At 45.7% G+C, this 27374-nt stretch overlaps 1 protein-coding gene and 1 long non-coding RNA gene across 2 annotated transcripts; one reads left to right on the top strand and one right to left on the bottom strand.

Moving 5' to 3' along the window:
• Positions 1–10: 10 nt before the first annotated feature.
• On the bottom strand, positions 11–26468 carry KMO (kynurenine 3-monooxygenase). Its single transcript, XM_083630905.1, has 16 exons — positions 26344–26468; positions 25836–25926; positions 24582–24651; positions 21320–21417; positions 19374–19463; positions 18378–18426; positions 17029–17116; positions 15320–15485; positions 14891–14962; positions 13347–13468; positions 12137–12284; positions 10762–10819; positions 2003–2085; positions 1818–1919; positions 1662–1721; positions 11–591 (listed from the first exon to the last, which is right to left on the bottom strand). The coding sequence occupies exons 2-16, from the start codon at positions 25887–25889 to the stop codon at positions 427–429; spliced, it is 1425 nt and encodes a 474-aa protein (XP_083487031.1). The 5' UTR covers positions 25890–25926; positions 26344–26468; the 3' UTR covers positions 11–426.
• On the top strand, positions 10077–14866 carry LOC310743631. Its single transcript, XR_014539126.1, has 3 exons — positions 10077–10191; positions 13272–13329; positions 14180–14866. It is a non-coding gene; the product is annotated as an uncharacterized lncRNA (long non-coding RNA).
• Positions 26469–27374: the final 906 nt, after the last annotated feature.

Below are 27374 nucleotides of genomic sequence, written 5' to 3'. Positions count from 1 at the left end.
CAAAACTGAATTCAATAGTTCACTTAAGAAACTGGAAAATTGATTGACACTTTTAAAAAATTGGATACAGATCTATTGCAAGTTCAGTGAAGCTCATAACTTTTCTAAAACTCACAAAATGCAGTTAATTAATACATGTCCTCTTGTGTGTAAAAGTTGATGCTGGTATTTGGGGAAGTATGGAAGAACAGTTTACAGGCCCTCAGGCCCTTGAGGGACACATGCCATTTCTTTAGGAAGATGACAGCAGGGCACTCAAGTCTATGGCAAGTGTCTTGTTGAGTTCCATATGGATGGCCTTCTAACACTTGGATCCAGCACCATGTAGCACAATTAGTCCTTTGGGAATACTTTGACGTTCTGACTTTCCAAGCAAGGTGAAATTAAAACACTGAATACATCTCTTTCTCTCTCTTGCTTTTAACACTATTGGGTAACCAGTGGTACATTTCCAAATTTTCTGAGGCTGAGTGTCCATTTCCACAGGTTCTCTGCACATACGGCAATTTGCAGCTTAATACCATTTCTGAGCAGATAGATGCCACTTACTGCTGTCACAGCCACAGTGAGAAAGAGGCCTCTATTAATTACCTTTTTAAAAAGAAATCCAATTTGAGTCAGAAAATGTTGCAGGAGAAAATAGTTTGCAATATTTTTACTAGCCTATAGTTAAATCTTTTGGACTATTCCGCTAACTACATAAGATACCATTCAAAATGAATTTTAGAATCTTTAAAAGATCACAATAAAATATATTTATAATATTTGTATACAAAAGACAATGCACAAGTTGCTATAAGGTATGCATAACATATCACTCCATATTTAATTTAATAAATCATATATTAAAAACCATTCTAAAATCACAATGGGCTCCAGACATAATCATACTCAGAGGAAACCCATTGAAATCAATGGTATTTATGAATAAATTGGATTCAACCCATTATTTTAAATGTACACTGCCTTTTGTTAAACAGATACTAATATCTGAGCATAAAACCCATATAAACAGAGCTTGATAAAGCCAAATAAAACACAGGTTCCTTTTTTCTTTTTTTGGAGCAACATTCTGTCTCTTCTGTTTGTTCTCTTCCTTTCTTTCTGAACTCCATTAGGAGTGCATTTGGTTGTATTTTATTCCAAACTCTTATGTGCCTCATCACTTGGTTTATGCTATGTGTGTGTATAAGTTTGACAGGCAAAAGCAAGTTATTTTGGTCTCTGGGGAGAGAGAGGTAAACTGCTGTCTCTGCTTCTCCTTGTGTACATGTACCTTGGATCCCAGGAAAGCCCTGTCATCCACGGTTAGAGGGAACCAAACGGGGTGTGGTGGCAGACTATGTGGAAGCCTCTGGCTTGACTGGCCTACCTAGATGGGCAGTTATCAAAGAAAGGGAGTAAAAGGTGTTTAATCTCCCCTTTCCATTATAGGATCTACTCTGAGTAGGACTTTGTTGGCTATATCCATGGGGGGCGGGGGGGCAGCTGCCCCCCCCGACCAAGTAAAACTAACTGACCAATCACGTTGGTTCTGCCCCTCCTAAGCAAGTCCTGTCCTCCCCCCCCCCAATACAAAAATCCTGGCTACACCCATGGCTATATCACCCATAATACAATATGCTCCCAGCCCAAACAAATTCATCTAAGATGCCACTGACCTTATTCTGCCATTTCCATCTTTGCACAGCTTCATGGTATCGAATTCTGGAGAACGTGACCTGCGTCAGATTACGAAATCATACAGATAATCACTGAAAGTGGAGGGGATGAAGAAAACAAGGGAAACCCTGCAAGATAGCTATTGGTGGTCTTACCATGGTGTACAGAGGGATGATAGTGGAGGGGAAGAGGGCGTGAAGAACATTGTCAACGTGCTTTCGGAAAATGAACCACTTTGAATTGACATGCTCCCGCATCTGAAACAACCAAGAGAAACATCTGGAAACATCTCTCATCGTTCAGCTGCCACCCACTCTCTATTTAACTAGATTTAACTTACCTCTATATAATTATACATAGCTAAATCGGAAATTGCATGATCATCAGGTACTCTCAGCTTTGAGAACTCTGGGAGACAAATACCTGGGGAAGAAACAAGGTCATTTCACTCATTACACTGAAGGTTAGCCTTGGTTTGTCACAGAGTGAAATATACTCAGAGTCGCAAAGTGATTTCATGCTCTTTATTCAGCTCATAGTGGTGAGGAGGAATGAATGAAAGTCCCCTCAAGGTATCTGCTTTATATACATTATTTACACAATGGGCTGCACATGATTGGCTAATTCCGGAATTCTACTGTAAGCCAATCAGGTTGTGGATTCACTTCTATCTGGAGCATGATTGGGTGGTTCCTGCCAACCAATCATATTGCTGCATTGTTCTAGGACCAATCTGACTGCTGCATTCTGAATCCTATTGTTCTAGGACCAATCAGACTGCTGCAGTTTGGATCCTATTCAACTCAGTACATAACACCCCTCCCCTCTAAGTTCCAGTCCTGCCCGGGAGGTCGCATTCATAGTCCTCGAGGTACGCCGGCGGCCTACGTGTGCGTTGCGGCCTGGGGTGTTCCCTGGTCCGGGGTTCAGGTTCTGGCTCATGTTCCAAGGATGCTGGCTGTGATGGGCCTGTCTGGTCTGGTGCAACCGGCTCGCTCAGTCGTGGTTCTGGTTCCGGTGTCCTTTTGGCTTCGCGGGTCCTCTCTGTATTTACTGATTCTGCCTCTCCTGCTGGCCCCTCCTGCTCTATGGGCCTCACTGCCCCTCTGTTCCCTTGGGACTCCTCTGACCTTTCCTCCTCCTGGTTTTCTCCCGGGAATCGTCGCCGTATCTGGTCGCAGTGGCGGCGCCAGCATTGCCCCCCATCCGTTAGCACCTCGTACGACACGGGACCAGTGACCCTGGTGACTGTGGCGGGTACCCATGCTGGGCCTGCCCCAAAATTCTTTGCGTACACTGGGTCCTGGGCCTCGAAGGTCCGGGGGTTCCTGCCTTCCCCCACCACTACCTCATCCTGAGCTCTATCGGGGTGAAGGCGGTCCAATCTGATTGCAAGGCGCCGACCCATTAGTAGTTCAGCGGGGCTCCGGCCAGTCGTTGAGCTGGGGGTGCTGTGTTGTGCTAGGAGGAATGTGGCAAGGCGGTACTCCCAATCCCCTTGCGTCATGCGGCGAAGGGTGTCCTTGGTGGTCCGCACCATGCGTTCTGCTTGGCCATTGGTGGCAGGGTGGAATGGCGCCGAACGGATGTGGCGGATGGCGTTCTGCGCTGTGAAGGTTTGGAATTCTCCTGACGTAAATGCAGTCCCGTTGTCTGAGACGAGAGTGTCAGGGAGCCCGTGGGTTGCAAACAGCCTGCGTAGTACCCGGATGGCTGCGGACGTAGAAGTGGACGGTACCAGTGCGACTTCCAGCCATTTGGTGTAGGAGTCCACCACTATGAAGAATGTTTTCCCCTGAAAGGGGCCAGCGAAGTCCACATGCAGGCGTGACCATGGTGCTCGGGCGGACTCCCAGGACTGGACTGGGGCCCTTGGGGGATCTGGGCGGGATTCTTGGCAGGCCTGGCAGTGTTTGACCCAGGCCTCTATCTCTCCGTCGATCCCCGGCCACCACACATAACTCCTGGCAAGGGCCTTCATTCTTACTACCCCTGGGTGTGTCTCGTGTAGGGCTGTGAGGACCCTTTTGCGGAGGGGCTGGGGAACAACGACCCTGCTTCCCCATAACAGGCACCCCTTGTGGGCTGACAGTTCATGTTTGCGGGTTGTGTAGCCGGCGAATTCTGGCCCGGGGCTGCTGCTGGGCCATCCCCTCCACACCCAGTCCAGGACGCGGGAGATGACCCTATCTTTCTTGGAATGGTGTGCAACTTCTTGTGCCTGAATGGGGCGGTCGGGAAGCAGCTCCAGGCTCATAACCTCTTGTGCAGGTGCTGGGTCGGGGCCTGTTTCCGGTAGTGGTAGCCTGCTGAGGGCGTCCGCATGGCCCATCGCCTTCCCAGGGCGGTGAATCAGTGCATACTGGTAGCTGGCAAGGAAAATTGACCACCTGAGGACACGAGGAGACAGCACTTGGGGGGTCTGCTTTTCGGAGGCAAACAAGCCAAGCAAGGGCTTGTGGTCAGTCACCACGGTGAAGGGCCGCCCGTACAAGAAATCATGGAATTTTTTTACTCCCTTCACGATTGCCAGACCCTCCTTGTCGATTTGCGAGTAGTTCCGCTCGGTTGCGTTGAGTGTCTGGGAAAAGTATGCCACCGGTACCTCTCTTCCATCCGGGAGTTGGTGTCCCAGGACAGCGCCAATGCCATAGGGTGAGGCGTCGCATGCTAGCACCACCGGCAGCCTCTCGTCGAAGTGTGCCAAGACCGAGTTTGAGACAAGCAAGTCCTTGACTGCCTGGAATGCGGCCTCCTGGCGCTGGCCCCACACCCAAGGGGCCCGCTTGTCCAGGAGCCTGTGTAGGGGCTCCGCTACCGCCGCCTTGTGGGGAAGGAAGGAATGGTAAAAGTTCAATAGTCCCAAGAAGGCCTGAAGTTCAGTCTTGTTCTTGGGCGCTGGGGCATCACAAATGGCCCGTACCTTGTCCCCAGTCGGGTGGACCCCTTCTGCGTCCACCATAAATCCCAGAAAGTCCACCTGAGGCACTCCTAGTAGACATTTTTCCCGCTTCACCTTGAGACCCGCCGTCTGGAAACGGTGCAGAACGGTGCGGAGGCGGTCCTCAAACTCCTCTGGTGTGGGCCCGGCAATCAACACATCATCGAAGAAGGGGGTGACGCCAGGAATCCCTTTAAGGAGAGAGTCCATTAGATTCTGGAATATGCCTGGTGCCACGCTGACACCGAACTGCAGCCGCTTTACCCTGAACGCTCCTCTGTGCGTCACAATCGTCTGTGCCTCTGCTGTGGCCTCATCTACTGGCAGTTGTTGATATGCTTGGGCCAAGTCCAGCTTGCCAAAAATTTTCGACCCAGCCAGGGTGGCAAGGACATGGCTGACCACTGGCACTGGGTATGCATGGGCCGTGAGGGCCTTGTTTATGGTACATTTGTAGTCTGCGCAGATGCGGACCGAACCATTCGGCTTGACGGGTGTGACGATTGGGGTTTCCCAGGGGGCATTAGGCACCGGCTCCAGCACGCCTTGCTCCACGAGTCGGTCCAATTCCTCGTCTATACGGGGTTTCAGGGCGAACGGGACCCGGCGGGCCTTGAGCCTGACTGGTCGTACTGCGGGGTCAAGCTGTAGAGCAATGGGGGGGCCCGTATACTGTCCCAATTTCCCATCAAAAACCCCCGGAAATTCCTTGCATATGGCGTCCACGTCCACTTGTAAGCTCGTGTGGTTCACCCCGGTGACGGCTAGCCCCAGTGGTCCAAACCATGCCAATCCCAGTAAGCTAATGTAGGGGCCCTTGACCACAAGCAAGTCCAGTTGCCGCGTCCACCCTCGGTATTGCACCCTGAAGGTCCCCACCCCCATTGTGGGGACCTTACGTTTCTGGAAGTCCCGGAGGGTGAATGGGGCCGGCCTGAGTTTGGGACCCCCAGTAGGACACAGTTTCCTTAAGGTCCTTGCCGAGATTATGGATAGAGTTGAACCCGTGTCAAGCTCCATGCGGCATGGGGCCCCCTCTATCTGTACCTCTACATAAATTTTCTCTACGTTGGGGTGGGGCAACTGGTATACCTGGAAGTCCGTGAGCTCCGTCGAGTTGCCTTGGTGTGTTGGGCCCCGGGACCTGGGGCTCTTGGATTGGTCATCTGATGCCTGGCGTCGGGTGGGCCGAGCTCGACACACCCGGGCGATGTGTCCCAATTTTCTGCACTGCCTGCACTCTGCGTTGCGGAAACGGCAGGTCCTCCTCTCGTGACTGTCTCCACAGCTTGCGCAGTTCCCTGCTTCTCGTCGAGGCAGCTGTGGTATGTGGGCTGCTTGAGTGCGCTGCTGTACTCGGTGCACCTCCTCCCTGTTGGATCCTGAGTCGTCGGTGAGGTCTTCGTGGTGGACCCTCGGTTGGGACGGCTGGCTCGGCCGTGCCTCTTGCGTCGACCTCTCGGCAGCTTCCGTTGCCAGGGCCTCCTCCAGAGCGACCTGGAACGTTAGGTCCTTCTTAGCGTAGAGGCGTCGTTGCAGCTTCTCATCCTTCAGGCCACCGACGAGGCGGTCACGAAGCATGTTCTCCAGCTCTGAGAAGTTGCAGAACCGGGCGGCTTGGCGGAGAGAGGTCACAAACCCAGTTATGGTTTCCCCAGGGGCTTGCCGCTTTGCATAGAAGGCATTTCGACGAGCCACCACAGAGGGCTGTGGCGAAAAGTGCCCCTTCAGCTGTTCCATTATTGTTTTGTATGGAACAGTAGCGACGTCTTCGGGTGCAAGGAGAGCCCGGGCGATTTCAAACGTCTCCTCTCCGCAGACGCTGAAGAATATCGCCCTCTTCTTGGCGTCTTCTTCATCGGTGACCCCTTTGGCTTCTAGGAGGAAGGTGAAACGGGAGGCATACGCTTCCCAGTCTCCAGATGCTGGGTTGAACGGCGAGAAGCTGCTGTCGGTTGCCATTCTGAGTTCCTTGTGTCCCGGAGCTGAAGCCTGGATACACGGTGCGAGGCAGCGGTGCGGCAGGTGGCGGTGCTGCGGTGCTGTGTGTGGCAGTCAGCTCAGCGGGATCCCATCCTCGTCGCCAGTGAAATATACTCAGAGTCGCAAAGTGATTTCATGCTCTTTATTCAGCTCATAGTGGTGAGGAGGAATGAATGAAAGTCCCCTCAAGGTATCTGCTTTATATACATTATTTACACAATGGGCTGCACATGATTGGCTAATTCCGGAATTCTACTGTAAGCCAATCAGGTTGTGGATTCACTTCTATCTGGAGCATGATTGGGTGGTTCCTGCCAACCAATCATATTGCTGCATTGTTCTAGGACCAATCTGACTGCTGCATTCTGAATCCTATTGTTCTAGGACCAATCAGACTGCTGCAGTTTGGATCCTATTCAACTCAGTACATAACACAGAGCTTGGTTTGTCACTCAGCAAAGCAGGTGCAGTTACTAATGGTTTCAATTTAGACTGCAAATTATTATCATTTATAGACAATGGAATGGGCTATGTCCCCATCACGTGATGCTAGGCACAAGCAAATAATTTTGTGAAGCAGGTTCGACTCCTCAGTTTTCCGGATTCGCCAAGCAGCAAACACTGACGGAGTCACTGAAATTAAAAGGTCTGCGTACTTCCTCTCTCCATGGCTCAAAAATCTAAAGAAAGAAATATGCTAGATATCTGAAAGGCAAGGAAATTATGATCAATAGACTATATCTTCACTAACACCCCTTCTCTGAAAGCTGACCGAAAGGTTCAGTGGAAAGGTTTACTTTAGAGGCAGTCCCAGCATTCCAGGACTTTAGCTACAGGGAGCGTCTAGCAGCTACCTGGGATGCCATTGCTCTAGCTGCAAACTGCATGGGGTCCATGGAGACATCTGCCATAAAAGCTTAAAGGAGTTTGGTAAGAATCTGGTGCTGTCAAGCTGGATCTTGAGGAGATTGCAATAAATCCTCAAGCCACACAATACATGTTCAAGCACATGAGGATGCTACCCAGGCACTCTCATAGAGAGGACCACTGCATCTTACGTAAGGCAAATTCAATTCTCCTGTCAGTAGTGTCCCAAAGTTGAGTATTTCCTTCCTTGGGGACCAGATGTCACGATGACAGATTTAAAACTGATCTGTCTATAGAATATATGCCATGAATTCCAGATCCAAGACACATAATTTCTTAGCTAAGATTTAACTATTGCCTTAAGCAATAGTTGGCTGGGGTACAGCTATTAGTTAACACATCACTCTCTGGTTCAGTGGTTGATTTGTCAGGTTGAGCAGTTAATTCTAAGGCATGCATTATCTCACGTTCCAAGACGGGGGCGCTGGCCTCCTGAAACAGCCTCATAGATGACGCTTCATCTTGCAAAGATCCTTCACTCCAGTTATCATCCAGCTCCCCTTCCTGGAAAAGGGTTGGGGAGGAAACCAAGGGAATATCCACATTCTCATCATCACCTATGGATGTGAATGGGGGGAGGGTCTCTTTTATATCCAAATGAACCTGAGCCCTCTGTGATGAGAAAGGGGCAGCAGCCTTCTTAGGTCTAACCAATTTCTTCATTCTGCAATTGTAAGTGTGAAGCAATTATAGCTTCTCTAAATTGTTCAATAAGCAGGGCTGGAAAAGTTTGAGGGACAGAGGCAGAGGCAACCCGATTGGTGGGAGGGGAGGTCTGAACCTCATGTCCCTGATCATAAAAGTCAGGTTCAGATTCATATAATGTGTCAACCTGAGAGTGACCAGCAGGTGGCAGTGCATCCTTGGCATTCAAATGGGTGGAATCATTTCAAACAGCTGACTGCTCTGTCTCTGAAACTTTAGACTGAAGAACAACAATGGAAGAAAGACGCTTCCTGGGGTGGACAGATTTGGTGCGTGTGCGTGAGGCAGTGGAAGACAGGAGTGCCTGGCGTGATCTGGTCCATGGGGTCACGAAGTTGGACACGACTAAACGACTAAACAACAGGCCCTTTAGACGGCAACAAGTGCTTCAGCTTTGTTTCGTTTTCTTAAGAGGCGGCTCAGCCACAGCCTGGGTTGGCTCCACAATAGTCAGAGAAACACAAGACAAAGACACCCTACACAGCCACAGCCCTGGACTGCAAAATATAAGCTCTCAACTCTGTTTGTCACAGGATGCTGAATCTCCTTTTGCCACACCGTGGACCAGGAGAAAATAGGCCAAGTCCAACTGCCTCAGATACACAAAAGTGCCCGTCAAGAGGTTAAATTAAGGTTACCAGACGTCCCCGTTTCCCAGAGACAGTCCCTGGATTTACAAATCAGTCCCCATACAAAATCCATTGAAGTTGAAAAGTGTCCCCGGATTCATTGAAAAAAATATGTTAACCTTAGGTTAAATTATAAATGTAGAGGATCTACTCCATTTGCTGCTGTTGCCTGCCAAAGCAACACAGAAAGCAAGAGAAACAAACTGCCAGAAGAGAAAACAAACCCTTTAAAACCACAAACTAAATAGGAAAAAAGGACAGGAAGAAACCCTGGAGAAAAAACCAGTGGCGTTTGCAAAAAGCCGCCAAAACACTGCAGGAATAAAGAGCATTCCTCATCTTTGCAATCAGTAAAGCTGTGAAACAAACAAAGCTGCCTCATGCCTGAGAGGGAGGCTGGGAAAGATGGAAAGGAAGAAAGAAATGTTCACAGGAACCCAGGAAATTTGCGGAATGGCAACAATAACCGCAAAGCAGGGCAAAGATAATAATGCTGATCGGAAGAAAGCAGGAATGGGGTTTGAGGAGAGGTTTTGTTTTGTTTTTTGGTTTGTTAAAGACAGGGATCTAGAGAAGAAACAAAATAGACTTATCTGACAAAAAAGGAAAGCCAGGAGGAAGGACTGTTGCGCCAGGCAAGAGAAAAAGGCAGAGGAGTCGAGGCTGTTTCACACAACTCTTTGTGCCTGCCTAGCACCACAAGTTGCCAACAAAGGTCCATATAGTTAAAGCCATGGTTTTCCCAGTAGTGATGTATGGAAGTGAGAGCTGGACCATAAAGAAGGCTGATCGCCGAAGAATGGATGCTTTTGAATTCTGGTGCTGGAGGAGACTCTTGAGAGTCCCATGGACTGCAAGAAGATCAAACCTCTCCATTCTTAAGGAAATCAGCCCTGAGTGCTCACTGGAAGGACAGATCCTGAAGCTGAGGCTCCAGTACTTTGGCCACCTCATGAGAAGAGAAGACTCCCTGGAGAAGACCCTGATGCTGGGAAAGATGGAGGGCACAAGGAGAAGGGGGCGACAGAGGACGAGATGGTTGGATAGTGTTTTCGAGGTTACCAGCATGAGTTTGACCAAACTGCGGGAGGCAGTGGAGGACAGAGGTGCCTGGCGTTCTCTGGTCCATGGGGTCACGAAGAGTCGGACACGACTAAACGACTAAACAACAACAACAAAAGCATCACAAGGACATAGACATCCCATTGGCTCCACCATCCCACAAAGTAAAACAAAAGAGTTACCCGCCATCTTTATTTCCCCAGAATGCTTTTGGGTGCTATGTTGACTCAGACTCAGAGGCATTCTTAGAAAATGGCTATGGAGCACCTGATAAACTTGGAGGTAGGTGAGGACTGTGGGAGCAATGGGAGACGTCAAAGTGGATGAAGCAAGAGGCACAGCAGGGGAGGAGGGGACAGGATGGTCCTGGAAGAGGAAGGTTGTGCATGTGGCAAGGGGGAAAGGCAGATAACTAGCCCAAGGAGCTAATAACTGTCAGCCCTGATATCCTTCTGAGGAGTCCAACTGGTAAAGGGTTTGGGGACACCGTCTTATGACGCCTCCACTCCTACCCAGCTGGGTATTCTCTGCTGCGCCTCATTTCCTAAAGGAAACACAGATCCTGGTAACGAAGGGCACCCGGAACTCCCTGGACTCTCGCCCTGCTGTGGAGATTGGGGTGCCATGCAGCAATACTGGGGGCAGCTTTGAATCCTAGCAAGAGGAAGCACCTGCTTGGTGGAGGTTTTCTGTAACCAACTTCCTCGGTTTCAGGAGGCCATCAGAGCAACTGAGGATGCGAAGAGGGAGCGTTTGAGAAGAGGGCTAACAAGCTGGAATGACTCTTACAGCAGCAGTTTTCATTCAGGCTCATGAGGAATATGGTCTTTCGTGACAGAAACATATACTCACATATATCATTTTGGAACTGGTTCATTAACTCATCAAAAACCAGACAGTCTTCAAATCCCTGAAGTACAAGGGGGGAAAACAGCTTAGGATAGGACCTGTGGGCTGGATCCGATGCTTTGCATTCAGAAGGTCCCAGAGTCAAACCCCAGCATCTCCAGAAAACCTGGAAAGCAGCTGCCAGCCAGCATATTTCATTTCATGTTCATTTCACTTTTAATTTGTATACCATCTTTCTATATTGCTATACATAAAGCTATATATATATATATATATATATATATATATATATATATATATACACACACACCCAAAAAAACATGCATCTTATAACAATCCCAATGCAATGCAAATGTTAAAATAAACAGCTTATATAAAATAAAGTAATAGCCAATAATGCATTTAAGATATTATACAACAAAATTAACATTCAAAGTATCAATATAGAGTGGTACCTCGGGTTACATACGCTTCAGGTTACATACGCTTCAGGTTACAGACTCCGCTAACCCAGAAATAGTACCTTGGGTTAAGAACTTTGCTTCAGGATGAGAACAGAAATCATGCTCCGGCGGCGCAGCAGCAGCAGGAGGCCCCATTAGCTAAAGTGGTGCTTCAGGTTAAGAACAGTTTCAGGTTAAGAACGGACCTCCGGAACGAATTAAGTACTTAACCCGAGGTACCACCGTATAATAATTAAACAGAAATTCACTCAGCAATTACAACAAATCATGATTAGACTATAATCAACTAAAATAACAGCAGCGTCACAATATATAAAATATCACAATTCATAAAAAACCATGGGAAAATATTGAACCGAGCAACAAAGTCACAAACCTTATAAAATTACAAAATGCACTAACATAACTGATCATCCAGTCCAGATCCAGTATGTAATCCACAAGACTCTTCTTGCTGTGGACAACCGGACTGCTTGAGCCACCCACAAGGCCAAAGGAAGACCACAGGGAGCTACTCTGGGAGCAGATGTCAAACACATAAACAGCTCTGTGATTTTCAAAAGACACCTGAAGCGAGGTTTTTAGTGTGTGGTGTTGTGTTGTGTTTTATTAGATTCCTCTAATAGAAGGCTCACTAAAGTCTGGCCCTTTTCACATGGAAAAATGGGATGCAACAAACTGACCTGCTAGTTTGATATGCTTGGGACATTTTGTCTTCAGTTTTTGCTTTACTTTTTTTAATTGGAGAAGAAGTACCACATACCATAAAGCTGCGTTTCAGTTCTAAAAGCCCATAAACTCTACACGGCAATTTTTATATCTTTTTAAATAAAAAAGAAAAGGATTTTTAATTCCCCAAGTAATGTAACTACAGAGAGGGACAAAGGAATGGCGGAACTGATGTTCTGACTCACCGCGTTCATGCCTTGTCCGTAGAAGGGCACGACCGCATGGGCCGCATCTCCCATCAGCACACAGCGAGAGCCAAGGTGGAATGAGGAGCACTTCACAGAGACCATGGCCTGGGCTGGTAACAAAAAGTAATCTCGCATCAGTTCTTGCCTGAAATTGAAACAGCAGAGCATGTATCAAATGCTAAATATGGCCATGTTATAAACCTGAGATACAGAAGGAGATGGTACACTAGTACATTTTCTACATGAAAGATTTTCTGCAGGCAAAAGCGTGGCTGAGGTTCCCAAGGGTTTCTGTGCCATTGTAAACCATTCCTTCTGTCGATTTTTTGTAGCCATGAAAGAAACACTGATTAAAGCTTAATCCAGATATGGGAATGGGAATTTAATCAGAGTCACCAGGATTTTATAACTTGGGGTTGGAGGGAAGCGATGGGCAAGTTCCTCCAGGCTTGTTTTATAGCTGGTCTAGTCTTGGTAAACATCCAGAGTAAGTTTTATTTATTTATTGAACACATTTATATGCCATATTTTATCAATTATTTCAAGACTGTTTACAAAAAAATTTGTTGCATGGGGATGATTTGCTCTGCACTGGAAACTCCTCAGCTCCTGCCGACTTTTCCCTCACTATCAGCTTAAAAACTGCTCTGCCACCTTTTTGATATGAAGTCTGATTCCATCCTGCTTCAAGTGAAGCCAGACCCTTTTGCACAGGCCTGGCTTGTTCCAGAACTCTCCTGCACAGCACCACTCTTTCACACACACATGGAGACCACACAGCTGTCTATCTAGCTTGTGTAGAAGTGGTAGCATTTCAGAGAAATCCACCATGAAGGTCCTGTCTTTCAGCATACTAAATAACAAAATATTTCTTTGAATTATGCTAATATATGATCATTTCTGTTCATAATTTTAGTAACCAGTTCATTTATAAATACTGTGATGATTTGTAAATTCCTGAAAATGAAAGATATTCCTTTTGCATCCTATTTCAAAAGGTAAGATAAAGGAGACGGATTCATTAATAACTGTTAATGCTGATTCACTAGATATGAAAGCATGTTGTTTTGCCTGGTTCACCTCCAGAGCCATTGTGCCATTCCTCTCCATTTTTATTTCTCCCATTCATTAGAGCGAGCCGCCTGCAAGACTCCATTCACTCTGAGATCTCATGTGTCCATTCATTGGCTGTAAGTGGCAAACTTACTTTCCTATCAGAGGAATTGTGTCCGGAAAGTACATTTTGAAGAAATCCAGCACTTGGTCTCCTGTTGTGAGCTTTTCAAAATCGTCAAAAGGCATGAAGAGAGTGCATGTGAATGACTTATCCTATGAATTAAAAAGGGTGTGAGAACTTGAAAGAAGAGATATCACTGGTTAGTTTTAAAGTTGAAAGTAATTTCCTGAAATATCAGCAAAAAAAAAAAAAATAAATTCCACTGATTCATTTATGTAAAATGTATTTTTGGAAACAAAGTTTTCAAGTGCTGTGGTAAACATACTATCTGCATTTTAGTATATACAGTATACATTTCTGCCTAAAATACAGATGTACATTACACAACTTATTCCAGGTCTTATATCATTTTCAACACACATTGCAACCTTCTAATAGCCTGGGACCCCAGTTGTGGTTGAACAACAACTCTTATCATCCCATAATAACAACATAATTACAATAAAATAAAATGAAGTTTAAATGGACAGAACAGCAGTGTTTGAGGGGGAAAATAAAATATGTGCAAAAATGTTGTTTCTAAATTCTTCAAAAGTTACCTGTGATAAATATTCCCCAAAAAACCAAAAGCAGAAAACCCCATTTGAGCACAGCAGGGTCTCTTGAGTCTTCATCTGGATGTCCAAAATAAAACTGCTATCTTGGTGTTCTAACTAACCTGGCTCCAAGCACCCTTAAGTTCAGGTAATTGAGGGGAGAATGTTACAGCAATGAGGAACAACATGAAGAAGAAAGCACAAAGGTAAGAAAAGGAGAGAGATTTTGTTTTTTAAAAATATTGATACTTGTTATATCTATTCCAGACATACCCTGGAAAGTGGTGGGATCCCTCAGCCTACCCTGAAATTAACCTCTGATCTGAAACCACAACAGGAGCATTCCTCTTCAAGGATGGAGAAACACTGCAACATTATGTTGCAGGTCCTACTGGTTGAAATTACTTTTAGATGGATATGGGATTTGTGTTCATTAGGTGGCCTGTTGGCCTCTCAAGAGACAATGGAGTGGGCCTCTGGAAGTGAAGACAAACTGTTGTTTTAGCAGCACTGAAGTGCTCTCCCTGGGGCGCAACACAGGGCAGTGTGTGTCAAGGTCCTAGGCTGCCCAGACGACAAGGTCCCCCTCTCAGCCTCACTGATGGGGCCCAAAAGAAAGCAGAGCAATACATTAGGCACCCGCTTGGCTGCAGGAGTTGCCAGAAGGAAGGATACAAGGCACCACCCAACAGTCAGCGACTCCACTCTGGAATTGTGTAGGGTTTACTCCTTAGCCTTTCTTCTCCCAAAGATATCCCACAAGACAGCATGTAAGATATTGGTTAGTTCTGACAGTAGATAGAAAATATTATCTCTGTCTCAACTAGTTCATTAGGTCACTGTAATGCTTGTACTTTGTTGTTATTCTAGTTTCCAGAAATCCTAATCTAAATCTAAATGATCCTGCAATTACATCGACATTTCAAATTATGTGTTACTACTAAAAAGACAGTTTTAAACATGTACTGTTTCTCCTACCAGGTTTGGCAGTGCAATCATCATGAATGTATTCCTGGGCCAGATGTGGAGATAATTCGGTTCCATTGCAAACTGAAAAGAGACCAAGAGAGGGGCAGAAATATGTTTGTCAATGTTTATGCAGCTGTCAACTTGGAAAGCAAGGTCTATAGTGAGACTCTGTTACCACTACAGTTGTACCTTGGTTCTCGAACGTAATCTGTTCCGGAAGTCCATTCGACTTCTGAAAACGTTCGAAAACCAAGGCGCAGCTTCAGATTGGCTGCAGGAGCTTCCTGCACTCAATTGGAAGCTGCGGAACCCGCATCAGATGTTCAGCTTCCAAAAAACATCCGCAAACCAGAACACTCACTTTTCGGTTTGCGGCGTTCAGGATCCAAAACATGTGAGTACCAAGGCGTTTGAGAACCAAGGTACGAGTGTACTTACATTTCCATCCCTTGGGGGTATTTTCAGTTCCATGTATCCATGAGGAATATATACTTGGCTGTAGTCAAAACGTGCTTGTCTCATGAACTGCTTCCTAACGGTAGAAAAGGCTCCATCACAGCCTACAATTAGGTCACAAGTGACTTCTTTTGACATCTGGTCGGATCTAGAAAGGAGAACAGCAGCAGAAGAAGAAGATTTATACTTCCTTGCACTAACTGATAATCAAACCTATCTTGCATGTTTTATTTGCTATTACAGTATTTTCAGTGGTGGCCAAACCTGACATCTGTTTGCTTGGACCTCTCTTTGTAGCATGACATTTTAAGACCCTAAGGGTTTGCTTTTTTTCTTTCTTAAGTCTGGACTTTATAAAACATATCACACACAAAATCCACACTGAGTTTTGCTCAAATGGATTTGAGAAAACAGGGAGAGAGAAGGTTAACTTTCTTTCCAAGTTGTGGGTTGGAAATAAACCTAAATATTCCAAAAACAACAGTTGACCCCTGAAATAGTATGAAAAATGCAAGTATACGTAAAACAGATTATGCCATTTATGCTGTTTAGTCTGTTCTTCCATTTATTCAAGCAGCTGTAATCTTTTCAAAACATCCTCTCAGGCCTGTGCATACTGATTTCAAAAATTTTAACACAAAAAGCCGCTCTTGTTAGGCTTGTTCATACAGATACTGTACAAGCTGTCTCTGCATATATACAAGTGTTAGTGTGAAAGAGTATACACTAGTTGATTTGTAAAGTTAAACAGTTGTGCAGACAAGTACACAGACTGTCCACTTGATAATGTTACATTTGTAAAACTGTCCCGAGCGTACAGTTAAGTCATTTGTGTACATGGACACACAGATTATACACTTGTTGAATGTAACATGTAAACAATCCTATTGAATGTTTGGGCACAAAAATCAACATTTTGCCCTTTAATTTTAAGAAATTATTTATTGAGGAGGAACTGACATCTTCTGATTATGAAGATACAAGTATAAGCTACTATGATATTAGCTCAATGAAAGAGGCAGCTATTATTATATTAGTGATAAAAAATTTTCGTCAAAGAAAATTACTATCATGCTCTTAGCCTACAAAACTAAACACATTTACCAGTGTTTAAGCCCCATTGAACACAGTGAGGCCAGGGGAGGAGAAAGAGGGGTGCAGGGGGTGCGGACTACCCCGGGTGTCACCACTGAGGGGGGTGACTAAATGCTGTGCGGCACTCACCGTGGGGCCTGCAGCGTGCCCGAGCCACACGTCTCTCCTGGGAGAGACGTGGTGGCTAGGGCAAGCGCAGGCTCTGCGCTGCCCAACCGGTCTGCACACTGCCTCCCCCCCCCAGCTGTAGGGCGGCTGAGTGGGAGGAGGCAGACTATGGAGGCCGCGTGGTGTGCCCCACCCTCACCCCGCCCCTATGGGCAGCTTGCCCCGCCCCTGGGTGTACCACCCCAAGCTCCCGAGTGGCTTCCTCCACCACTGAGTGAGGCGTACTTTCAAATAAACATGCAAAGGATTACATTGTTAATTTATTTAGGTGCCATGTCCTATTGAAAGATCTAATGACTCCTGGAGCAATTGCAACTGGTGGGCCTCTCCGCAGACCACCCCACCAGACCAAGAGGGATGAACAGAGTCAACTCGCCCTTTGGGTTCTGATTATCAGCATGTTCAGGAAGGGTGGAGATAATGATTACCCTGAAAAGGTCAGTGTTCCCAGTTCCACATTGCAGTGAAGCAGTTTGTGTCCAAAGTATAATTTAGTATTGGGATATTTCTCAGCAGCTGTAGAAAGACACAGTGTTAAATATATTGTACTGAACACAAATATGACCCAAACTGGGAGATGCATAATGAAATTACGTTTTTCCTAATGAATGGCTGAACAGCTATTTGCAAGGTAAAGTTCATGTAACATACTGTTATGGATTTGCAGGGGGCAAGGATCCCCAAAAATTATTGGGCACCAGGTTCTCCTCAGAATTTCTGAAATTAGTAAATGTGAGGTCTGAAGCCAAGCCAGCTTCCTCGAGAGTTGGGCTTCAAGAGGTGCCATACAAGAACAAATGCAATGGTGGTGACAGAGTCATTACCCTGACAGGTGAGACATTCAGCAACAGACAAGAAAGGGGGAGGCTGCCAGGATTATAGGGGGCATGAGGTCACCACAGGAAAAAGGGCTGTCTGGGGAATCTTCTTGTGACATTTGAATCACATGGAGAGTGAAGAGAGTAGCAGTATTTAAAGTTATTATGAAAGTGGTTTGAACACATTTGCTGTATTCTGAGGTATTTGTTTTCAGGGAAGAATCAATGGCCGGATCTAGAATCAATCTAGTTTGATTCTAGATCCGGCCATCCATAATAGTGGGTGGGTTTATCTGATTAGGATTTGATACCCCTTGATTAGGTTATCCATGTCTTTCCCTCTCTGCACCTACCCCAGGTGAAAGAGGAGGGAAGTCGTGATAACCTTCTTGTTATATGCTCCCCTTGGCATATGTGTGGATACACAAACACTCCCATTGTCAAGACCACTGACATCTGTCCTTACAAGGACACACTATAAGGTAATGCAAAATCTCTTTGCAATCAGCTTTTATTTTCAGAATACAACCAGTTTCTCAAGAAGTGCATTCAGGGGCAAAAAATGTACACTAGATCCAGATTGTGGATGAGCTACATAGGAAAAAAGAAGTACTCATGTCTCCATTGATTCTAGAACAATCTGTCATATGTACGCAGCCAATGCCTATCTAAACCACTTCTCCTATAATTAGAACCATGGCTTAGCTTTGGGTAGCACAGCAGCAGAACCGGGGAGGAGCAAAACAGCCATGAATTTTACTGTAAGTTTCTGCCTGCTAGTAGTGCAATCACACCAGCCATGGTTTGGATTAGGAATATGTGCACATTCGCCAGTGAAGTAGCACTGCGCTCAGTCTTTCTTATATCTCATTTTGATTGAGTAATTACAGTCTGCATCATCTGAGTCTTTAAGAGGTAAAAAATGACTGAAAATGGGGGCAGGCAGGAATCATACTTACCAGTTAGCAGATCTTTGTTTAAATTTGCTCTATCTACAGAGAGAATGTACTGCATGGGGGGGAAACACATAAGACACAGAATAAGTTTGAATGTCTTGTAACATATATGAATGGTCACAATTAAGTTAAGAATCCCCTTTCCCTAAATTTCCATGCATCACAAACCTAGGATACAGGGGTCCTGTGATTTATCTGGGTCTCCACTGCTCTCCTGAATGGAAGCGTGCTGGGACTGATCCATCAAGGAGCTGTTGTTTTTACGGTGATTGGCATGCAACAGAAACCCCAACATGACCTCCCACCATTATCAGCAGAAGCCACGCTCTTGCTGTGCCACCGGGAAACAGTGGCGTAGCGTGGGGGGTGCAGGGGGGGCCAGCCGCACCGGGCGCAACATCTGAGGGGGGGAGCACTAATCTAGTGGAAGAGTCTGGAGTGCTAAAATCCACGGGTTAGGGGGCGCAAATTACTTGCCTTGCCCTGGGTGCTGACAACCCACGCTACGCCACTGCCGGGAAAGTAGCCCGTGGCTTGTCATGACATCCAGATCCTGGTCTGGTTTGTTTTCCCAAAACAAATCACAATCAGGAATCCAAGAACAAACCTTGAATATCGCTCATGGTTTGTTTGGAGAGAAATAAGCTATAAGCCTGGGTTTGGGCATCATGAGAATAAAGGTGTGCTGGCCTGTTTTCCAGAGTTGTTTTGCAGGTGACTCAGTTTTCAATGAGAAGGATTCTGAAGGGAGAGGAATGTAGGAAGATGGCCAGTGCACCCCCCCCATGTGTGCTTCCAGTATAAAAACTCTCTCAACGGAATAGCTCTCAACTTTTCCCTATTATTGCGAGGAATCCTATTCGGAATAAGGGATTTCCCTTTAAAAAAGGAAAACGTTGACAGCTATGCTCAATGGAATAGTAGGAATTTGCTATTATACACAAAAAGACACCACTAAAGACTTAAAACTATTTTATAAAGGGATATTTAAAATAATACCTGGCTCTTTGTCCCATATGGAATTGAATATTGTTTGCCTGAGAGCGTGTGAATTCTCCTTGCTCTCATAGGTATGCCTTTAGACACAATCTGAAATCAGAAAAGAGAAACATTTGCATCCTAAGAGATAGGGCATCTTTAAAGGTAGAAAGCAACAGGCTGGAGTTCCCAAAGGTTCTAAATCTTTGCAGCTTTTGTTGTATTTTAAGTTGTGTAGAACATGACTTTAATTTTTAAATCATTACTTATATGGTTTTTAAAAGCACTGGTTTTAAACCATTACTTATACAGTGGTACCTCGGGTTACAGACGCTTCAGGTTACAGACTCTGCTAACCCAGAAATTTTACCTCGGGTTACGAACTTTGCTTCAGGATGAGAACAGAAATCGTGCTCTGGCGGCGCGGCAGCAGCAGGAGGCCCCAGTGTTGGTGCTGACCTTTAAAGCCCTAAACAGCCTCGGTCCAGTATACCTGAAGGAGCGTCTCCACCCCCATCATTCTGCCCGGACGCTGAGGTCCAGCGCCGAGGGCCTTCTGGCGGTTCCCTCCTTGCGAGAAGCAAAGCTACAGGGAACCAGGCAGAGGGCCTTCTCGGTAGTGGCGCCCGCCCTGTGGAACGCCCTTCCAGCAGATGTCAAAGCGATAAACAACTACCTGACATTCAGAAGACATCTTAAGGCAGCCCTGTTCAGGGAAGTTTTTAACGTGTGATATTTTACTGTATTTTTGGTTTTTATGGAAGCCGCCCAGAGTGGCTGGGGAGGCCCATCCAGATGGGCGGGGTATAAATAAATAAATAAATAAATAAATAATAATAATAATAATAATAATAATAATAATAATAATTAGCTAAAGCGGTACCTCAGGTTAAGAACAGTTTCAGGTTAAGAACGGACCTCTGGAATGAATTAAGTTCTTAACCTGAGGTACCACTGTATTTATTGGTTGACTCTGAACTCCAGAGGTTGGTATCCCTTGGCTCACAGTCCATATGTGGCCAACCAAGAGGTTTTTTTTGGGTTTTGGAAGGGGGGGCAAGACACCTCACCCAAAAATTCACACACACAATATTATAATACATAATACATTGACTGTTTCCATAGGCCTCCTGATGTTATTCAGGTGCCAAAAGGTTTTTGTGACTTCCAGAACTTGTCCCCCCTGCTGATCTCTCCACAGCCACTTCTGTTGCACTTTGGCCCTTGGAGAGTTGAGCATGGGTCAACGCAGCCCTTGGCCCACAAAAGCTTAGTCACAGTGTGGGGGGGGGGCGACACAATATTTCCCCCTAAGCTCCTTCTCTGCATCACCATTGGTTTCTCAAATGTACTCAGACCACATCTCTCCTGTGCTTAAATAGTTGCAATGCACTATTTGCTTATCTATTTCCAGGCATAATTAAAAGGGCTGGTAGTTACCTATAAAGCAGTAAATAACAGGGCCCCCAGCTATTCTCTCTCTCTCTCTCTCTCTCTCTCTCTATATATATATATTCCTCAACTCTACTCTACTCTCTATGTGCCTGGAGATACCAGGGAGTTAACCTGGGTCTTTCGGCAGGCAAAGGATGCATTTTATCACTGGGAAATGGCTCTGTCCTCTTAACCTGTATGACTGAAACTGGAAGGAATCCCGTAAGTAACTTTCTGTCTTGCATTGAAAACATCTGTATTAATAACCTGTCTCAGACTGCAGTCTTTCCTTGGAAGGAGGGAGATAATTTTTGTAAAAAGATGTATTGCTCAACAACTAAAAAAACAATGTCTGTGGCTTCTTATGTAAAGCTCAACAATTCAGTGGTCTTCCTAAAAAAAAACTTTCAGGGAGTCCTGATTTTAAGCTCTTTTTAAAACCCCTAGTTCCTTCAAACTACCCAGCAGTCCAATACTGGAAAACCCAACACAAAGGCATTACATTTTGTTTCATCCTTTAATTGTACGGTCACCTGGTTTTCCAGCCCAACAGCCTTGAGAGCTTGCCGTCCCCTGTGGGACAAGGCCAAATTAATGCTCCTGCCACGAGCGGCATTGGAACCACGGATATCTGAAATGAAACGAGGTGGCACTTTCGTCATGTGTGTGACACTGTTGCAATGGATGGCCACATTAATTTAGAAAAAGCTTCTACAGCCACTGCTGTTAGGTCTATTATAGTACACACTCACTTTCCTTAGGCAGTGTCAGGGACCGTGCTGAGCAGGGCTGCACTGAGGAGGAATGGTGGGAGCCTCCCCCTCCCCCTGCTCCTGAATCTTCCCAGGAGCAGCAGGACAGTATAGATTTGGAAAAGTGGTTTGCAGAGGGACATAGTTCAGAAGGCAGAAGCTGGGAAATACTGGATGGGGAACAGCTAGGAGAAGAAGGACTGGAAGAGAGAGAGGGTTAATAGATTCACTGTCTCTGGAAAGCATTCATCCACTCTCCCCAAGGTCAGGAAGAGCTGATAAAGTGGCAGAACAGAAAGCACAGAGGGTACGAGCTCAGGTTACAAGATGCAGTAGTGACATGGGTGACTAGGGAGGAAGGGGTGGAACTCTTAACTGGGAGCACCGCCATTCCTAGGAAATGGAGTCTTTCTTCTCCCACTGTGATCATTAAAGTTTTAACTGGTAAGTTAAACCGGTAAGTTAAATTTCTAACCAGTAAGAAGACTCATTTTCTTTTGTTCTGCTTATCTACTGCCAAGGGCGAAGGAAGCTGATTCCCTGAAGCCTGACAGGCAGCCACAACCTTTTGTGGCTGGCTGGAAAATAAATAAATGGGGGGCTGCTTGGGAAAAATAGGAAAAAAAATTCAAATAATTCCAAAGTAAACTCTAAGAAAGGGACAGGCAAGCAGGAAACAAGAGTTGGTAATCCCATCAGCCACTGCAGTGTCCCTTGGGCATGGTGACAGAGTCAGCATCGGGGAATGTGAATGGGCCTAGCATGAACATGAAGAGCAAGTGAAGGTGATCTGAGAGCGAGGGGAAGGTGGTCTGAAAGCAAGCAGAGCTTCAGTCTGAGTGCATGGCCCCCAAACACAAGACAGCTTCTTCCTCAAGGTGGGAAAGCTAAAAAGCAGAATGTGTTCCCACAATGCAAGAGAAACTGGCTGTGCTGGACTGCTTGAGAGGCAGCGTGACTGTCTGCACTGGCACAGGGATATGGCCAGAACGAGTCCAGCATCCGCGCCATCAAGGTGTGCAAAGAAGATCCATGGGGCTGTGGCATCAAGTGCTCCATTACCTGCCAAGGTGACCAGCCAGGAGTGTGCCAAGGCTTTAGTCAAGACTGAGAAGACATTAAACCTGTGGCTGGAAAACCTGAGTCAGAAACGGGTGCCTGTTGATGGACCTCAGTGACACCAAAAGGCTCTCTCCCTCTGTGCAAACATCAAACCTTCCAGAGAGTGAGCAGCCTGGAAAAAGGAATTCAAAGCCAGCACTGGCTGGCTTCACGCTTCAACCTCAGGAACATGCATATTTCCAGGGAGGCTGCACTGGCAGACAGGGGGGTGGCAAAAGCATTCCTCAAACACTTTAATCAGCGGAGAGACAACAAGGGATATGTGCCCCCGCCAGGTTTTGGTGCAGATAAGACAGGACTTTTTTTGGGAGGGGGGAAAATGCCTGACCAAAACAGAAAACCAAGCCCCTGGCTTCAAAGCAGCTAAAGACCCTGTGACTGGTCTGTTCTTTGGCAATGGGGTTGGGCATTTGATAAAGCCCAGGATTTTTGTACAGGTCTGAAACCACTCCTGCCCTAAAAGCAGAGTTTGAAACTCCCATTGTTCTAGGCACATTTTGTGACAGGGAATTTCATTAGTGCGAGTAGTTTCTGAGCTCTGGGTGCAGTACTGTGCCTAAGATTTCAGAGTAAAACTGCAGAGTGGAAGGAAAGGAGCGCTTTTTCTGCTTCCCCACTTCCAGCTACTCTCTGAAGCCTGGAGAAGAGACCCTCTTAAGAATATTTGGGGGGTGGGCGGGGGAAGGACTAGACCATGTGAAAAATGAACATAATATTTTAGCTGCAGTTCATTCATTTTCAGCTTTGTATTCTTGTTATTAAAAAAGTACGCCTAGACATTCCGTTGTTGCCCCCATAGCTTAGGTTTAAGGTGCCATTTAGCTCCTAGCTTTCATATCTCAGTTTCTAACACTGCCTAAAAGGCAAGAATAAGAACCTCCTGTCTGTGTTTTGGCAATCTAGAGAAAAGGCCTGGGTGATGGCAGCACCCTTTCTGGACACATTTCCTTTGGATGAGATTTGCCAGGTCTTAGTCTTTAAGGGCTAGCCCACCCATGCGGCAAGGTAAGGCGACCACATCAGGCGGCAGGATCCACAGGGGCAGCAGATCCCGATGTAGCTCTTTATTCCTGACTTGTACCTGGTGGGGAGGAGGGAGCCATTTTGTGGTTCGCCTCAGGTGCCAAAATGTATTGTGCGGCCCTTGTCTTATACAATGACAGAAAACACCCACCTAGAACTATCTAAGGATTGTCTTGTCTCAAGGGGAGTAAAAAATGTAGTTTTCAAAAAGTTGTTTCTGCAGTGTGGGTTTTAAATGTAATAAACAGACGACGACAACATAACAGCCAGGGTTGCCATATTTTGAAGAGCAAAAAAGAGGACTTTTGCTGACTTCTGCTTTTAACTATGGATCGCTATGACGACTCTACCCATGAAAAAGAGGCCGTGTCCTGGTAAAAGAGGACATATGTCAACCCTACTAGATGGGTATTTATTGAAGTGTTTTGGTTTATTATTGTTCTGGGTTGCTCTGTATTATTTTTTGGAGTCTCATGCCTGTTTACAATATTTGATGTATACACAGAGGTTCCCAGTGCAAAAACATAGAACTTATGACTTCAAAATATAGTTTTACTCCACTCTAAAAAGACAAGTAGATGGCAATAAATAAAAGGCTAATAGACAATATAGATAAATAGACAAATTCATGGATAGGACCATCAGTGGCTCCTTGTCATCATGGCAATGTTCTCCTGTGGCAGGCCTCTAAATATCAGCTGCTGGGAGTTGCAGCTGGGAAGAATGCTTTGCTCTCGTGTCATGTCTGTTGGCTTTCCATCGGCTGCTGTGAGAACAAGATCCAGCAGACTTCTTATGCTCACAAGCAAGCAACCTCACATAAGTCAATGGGATGTGCATGCATTTAGGGAAAGATTTAATTTCTACTGCAACCCTGCAAATATCAAAATGTACACACCTGGTCTGGTTTCATACATTTCCACTATAAAGCCCCTTCTTGCAAAGAAGCAAGCATTTAAAGAACCCACCTGCAAGAAAAGCATTAGAAGAATTTTAGAGTTAGTATACCACAAATAGTACATGGAAAGGGTGTGTTATGTGTTGAATGCAAACATTCTTATATCATCAGATATATTCATCAGATGAATGTAGTCCTGACATTGAGCCACTACACAGGATTCACTAAACAAAAAGGAAAACCCTTATACTCTTCCCAGTAGCTCCCTGTGAGCCGTGCTGACTTTCTGTTATTCATTGAAGAAGAGAAGCAGCTTTTGTGCCTATATCCAAAGATCTTTTCTGAAGTGATCCTTATATTTTGCTGGCATAAAGGTTCTCTTGGCAACACTGTAAAGTGAGCGGCTGCTGCTGCTGATGTATACAGTGCCTGTAGGCTTTACACTGATGTAATGCTGGATCATCAAGCTCTTGTGCATTGCACTTCTGTGAACTTGTGCTCTTCAGCCGCTGTCCACCTCTCCCCAAAGTCTGCCTCTGTGAACGGAGCAGCGTGGGGAGAATTGTGAGGCAGCTTCTGTGTAAACTGAAGGCACATCCTAAAATGCATCAGACACGCCATGGAAGCTGCAAATTGTAGGGAAATACAGGTGTTGATGCAAAACCCCAAGGTTCCTACAAGCAGCTTGAGAAGCACTAATCTAGTCAGCTAGTTCACACACCCAGTTAAGGGGAAGCAAACAAGTGTTAAAGCATGAACTGTATAAGCAAAGATCTGTGAGAGCAAAAACCCTGAATTTAAGCCCAGGTGCAAATCTTTGCTATCTCAGAAACTGTAGCTTATATGAGTTTTACAGCTACATGTTTGCTATATGCCCCGAGTTAAGACACTGGCTCAGCAAACTACAAGTTAAGTATGAGTTGACATATGTAGCTTGTTTCTCCAAAATTTGGTTTATTTTCCAGCAGCTCTTGTCTTGTACCTTTGTATCTTTGTGAGTATCTGGAGTTGAGCAAGCCATGGTTTAAGGAAGCATGATGGGGGTGCACATAATACTAAGCCACAGCTAAAACAAACAAAGTTTTCCGAGCCTGCAAAAACCAAGTCTTCAAATCCGAGTTTACTGGCAGTAAACAACCATAGTTAAGCTGCTGCAGAGAGTTCACACATAGCACTAAGAAATGATTTCTTAAACTATGGCTTAGCATTATGTGTGAACCCACAGTATTAGAGAACAAAATAAAAGTGTCTTACCAAACCTCCTCCAATAATGGCCACTTTTTTCCTCTGCGGAGCTGAAAGATCCATGACTTTTTTCTCCAGGCAGAGTGCATGTATATCTCTCCTGCTCAACAGAAAATGTTTTAAGGGGAGGAGAAGTGGCAGTTCATTCAGGCTCTACAGCATAAATAGAATACTTCTGAACATTTGACAGGGAGCACTCAAGTGGTTCACACAACCTGCTGTTTCTTCCATCCCTGAAACTTCACATTGGTCAGTGTCAATCTAACCAATATTGAATACATTACTGAATATCACAACTTTTTCTATCCATCCCTGCTGATTAAGGATCTGGAAGCCTCCCGCAGAGGAACACACTCTCCTACCTGTGAGACGTTTTCCCCACTGTCTTTCCTGTTTAATCACTTACTCCCATTCCAGGCCACTAAAAGTAGCATGATGGTAGAGGAGGGGACCCATGGAAAGGAAGCACGTGGGTTTTAAGAAAACTGATTCTAAGCTCCCTAGGGTTGTGGAGTACCTTAGCTCCTCAGGCTGTTACTGCTGCAATGGAGAATGGGCTGCCACAGTCTGGTCACATTGTCCCACCTGCACTCTGTCCTCCAAGGTGCCGCTGTACCTGGGTCCAAAGGGCAGGTCAGCAATGTATGATGTAAATGAAGTTGACTCACTTTTCCCGATTGATCTGCTGTGTGTATGTTTTGATGGAGTTCTCTGTCAATGATTCACTTGCTATCCTTGGAACTAATCCATGTCTTATTTGGACTTTTTGGCACTCCTTAGAAGGTCTGGTGGCTGTATGGTGTTCCCTTGAGTCACTGCTCTCTCACTCTCTCCCTTCCCTGAACTGGATTTTGCCTGTGCTCCACAAATTCAAAAATAAGGGCAAAAAGCGCTTCTAAGAACTGGTGGGTGTATGATTCTCCTGTATGGAGCCTGGACTCCACCCCCACCCCCCAATAGGAGCAAACTCCTAGGGGCTGAGGTCCCTTCAGGGGACCCCCCCCCATAAAATATTTGAGAGGGCACAAGTTTGCATAAAATTTGCATACTTTGTGTCCTGCAAATTTGTGTCCTCTTTTACAGATAGTGGGTGATTATGAGAGATCCTGGCGGGGTTCACTACATGCAGGCCAAGCATCCACCTGGCCCTAGTCCACTGGTCCGCTCTCTTTGCCAAGCGATCTCACTTGCCCTGGCATTCGGCTGATTTCCCTGATATACTGTTGTTGTTTTATAGAATATTTGAATAAGCTGACATTTGTTATGATATGATATATCTACTGTCACCATTAACATTTGATCTTAACTACTTGCTGGGTGCTGATGTAAACCTGCCCAGACAACAAGGGAAAATGCCCCTCAAAAGACACATGTAGGGGGCACACGTAGATAAATGTACCCTGGGGTTCATGGAGCAAAGTTTGTAGGTTCATGGAAAGACACTCCCCTTTTCCTTTGCAGCACAGACTCCACAGGTTTCCCTCATTAGTGCAATTCCCTTGTTAACCTATTGACAGTACTAGCAAACTGAATGGGGTTTCTCATCTC

This window comes from Podarcis filfolensis, assembly GCF_964270895.1.
Source record: "Podarcis filfolensis genome assembly, chromosome: 1".
NCBI lineage: Eukaryota > Metazoa > Chordata > Lepidosauria > Squamata > Lacertidae > Podarcis > Podarcis filfolensis.
Note: the sequence above shows the minus strand (reverse complement) of the source record. Positions and strands in the feature narration are given on the sequence as shown.

Coding starts and splice junctions, on each gene's coding strand:
- KMO (XM_083630905.1), bottom strand. CDS start 25,889: ATGGATCTTTCAGCTCCGCAGAGGAAAAAAGTGGCCATTATTGGAGGA. Junction 19,464..21,319: donor CTGTTGGGCTGGAAAACCAG/GTGACCGTACAA, acceptor TTCTGATTTCAG/ATTGTGTCTAAAGGCATACC. Junction 1,920..2,002: donor CTATGTATAATTATATAGAG/GTAAGTTAAATC, acceptor TGGTTGTTTCAG/ATGCGGGAGCATGTCAATTC.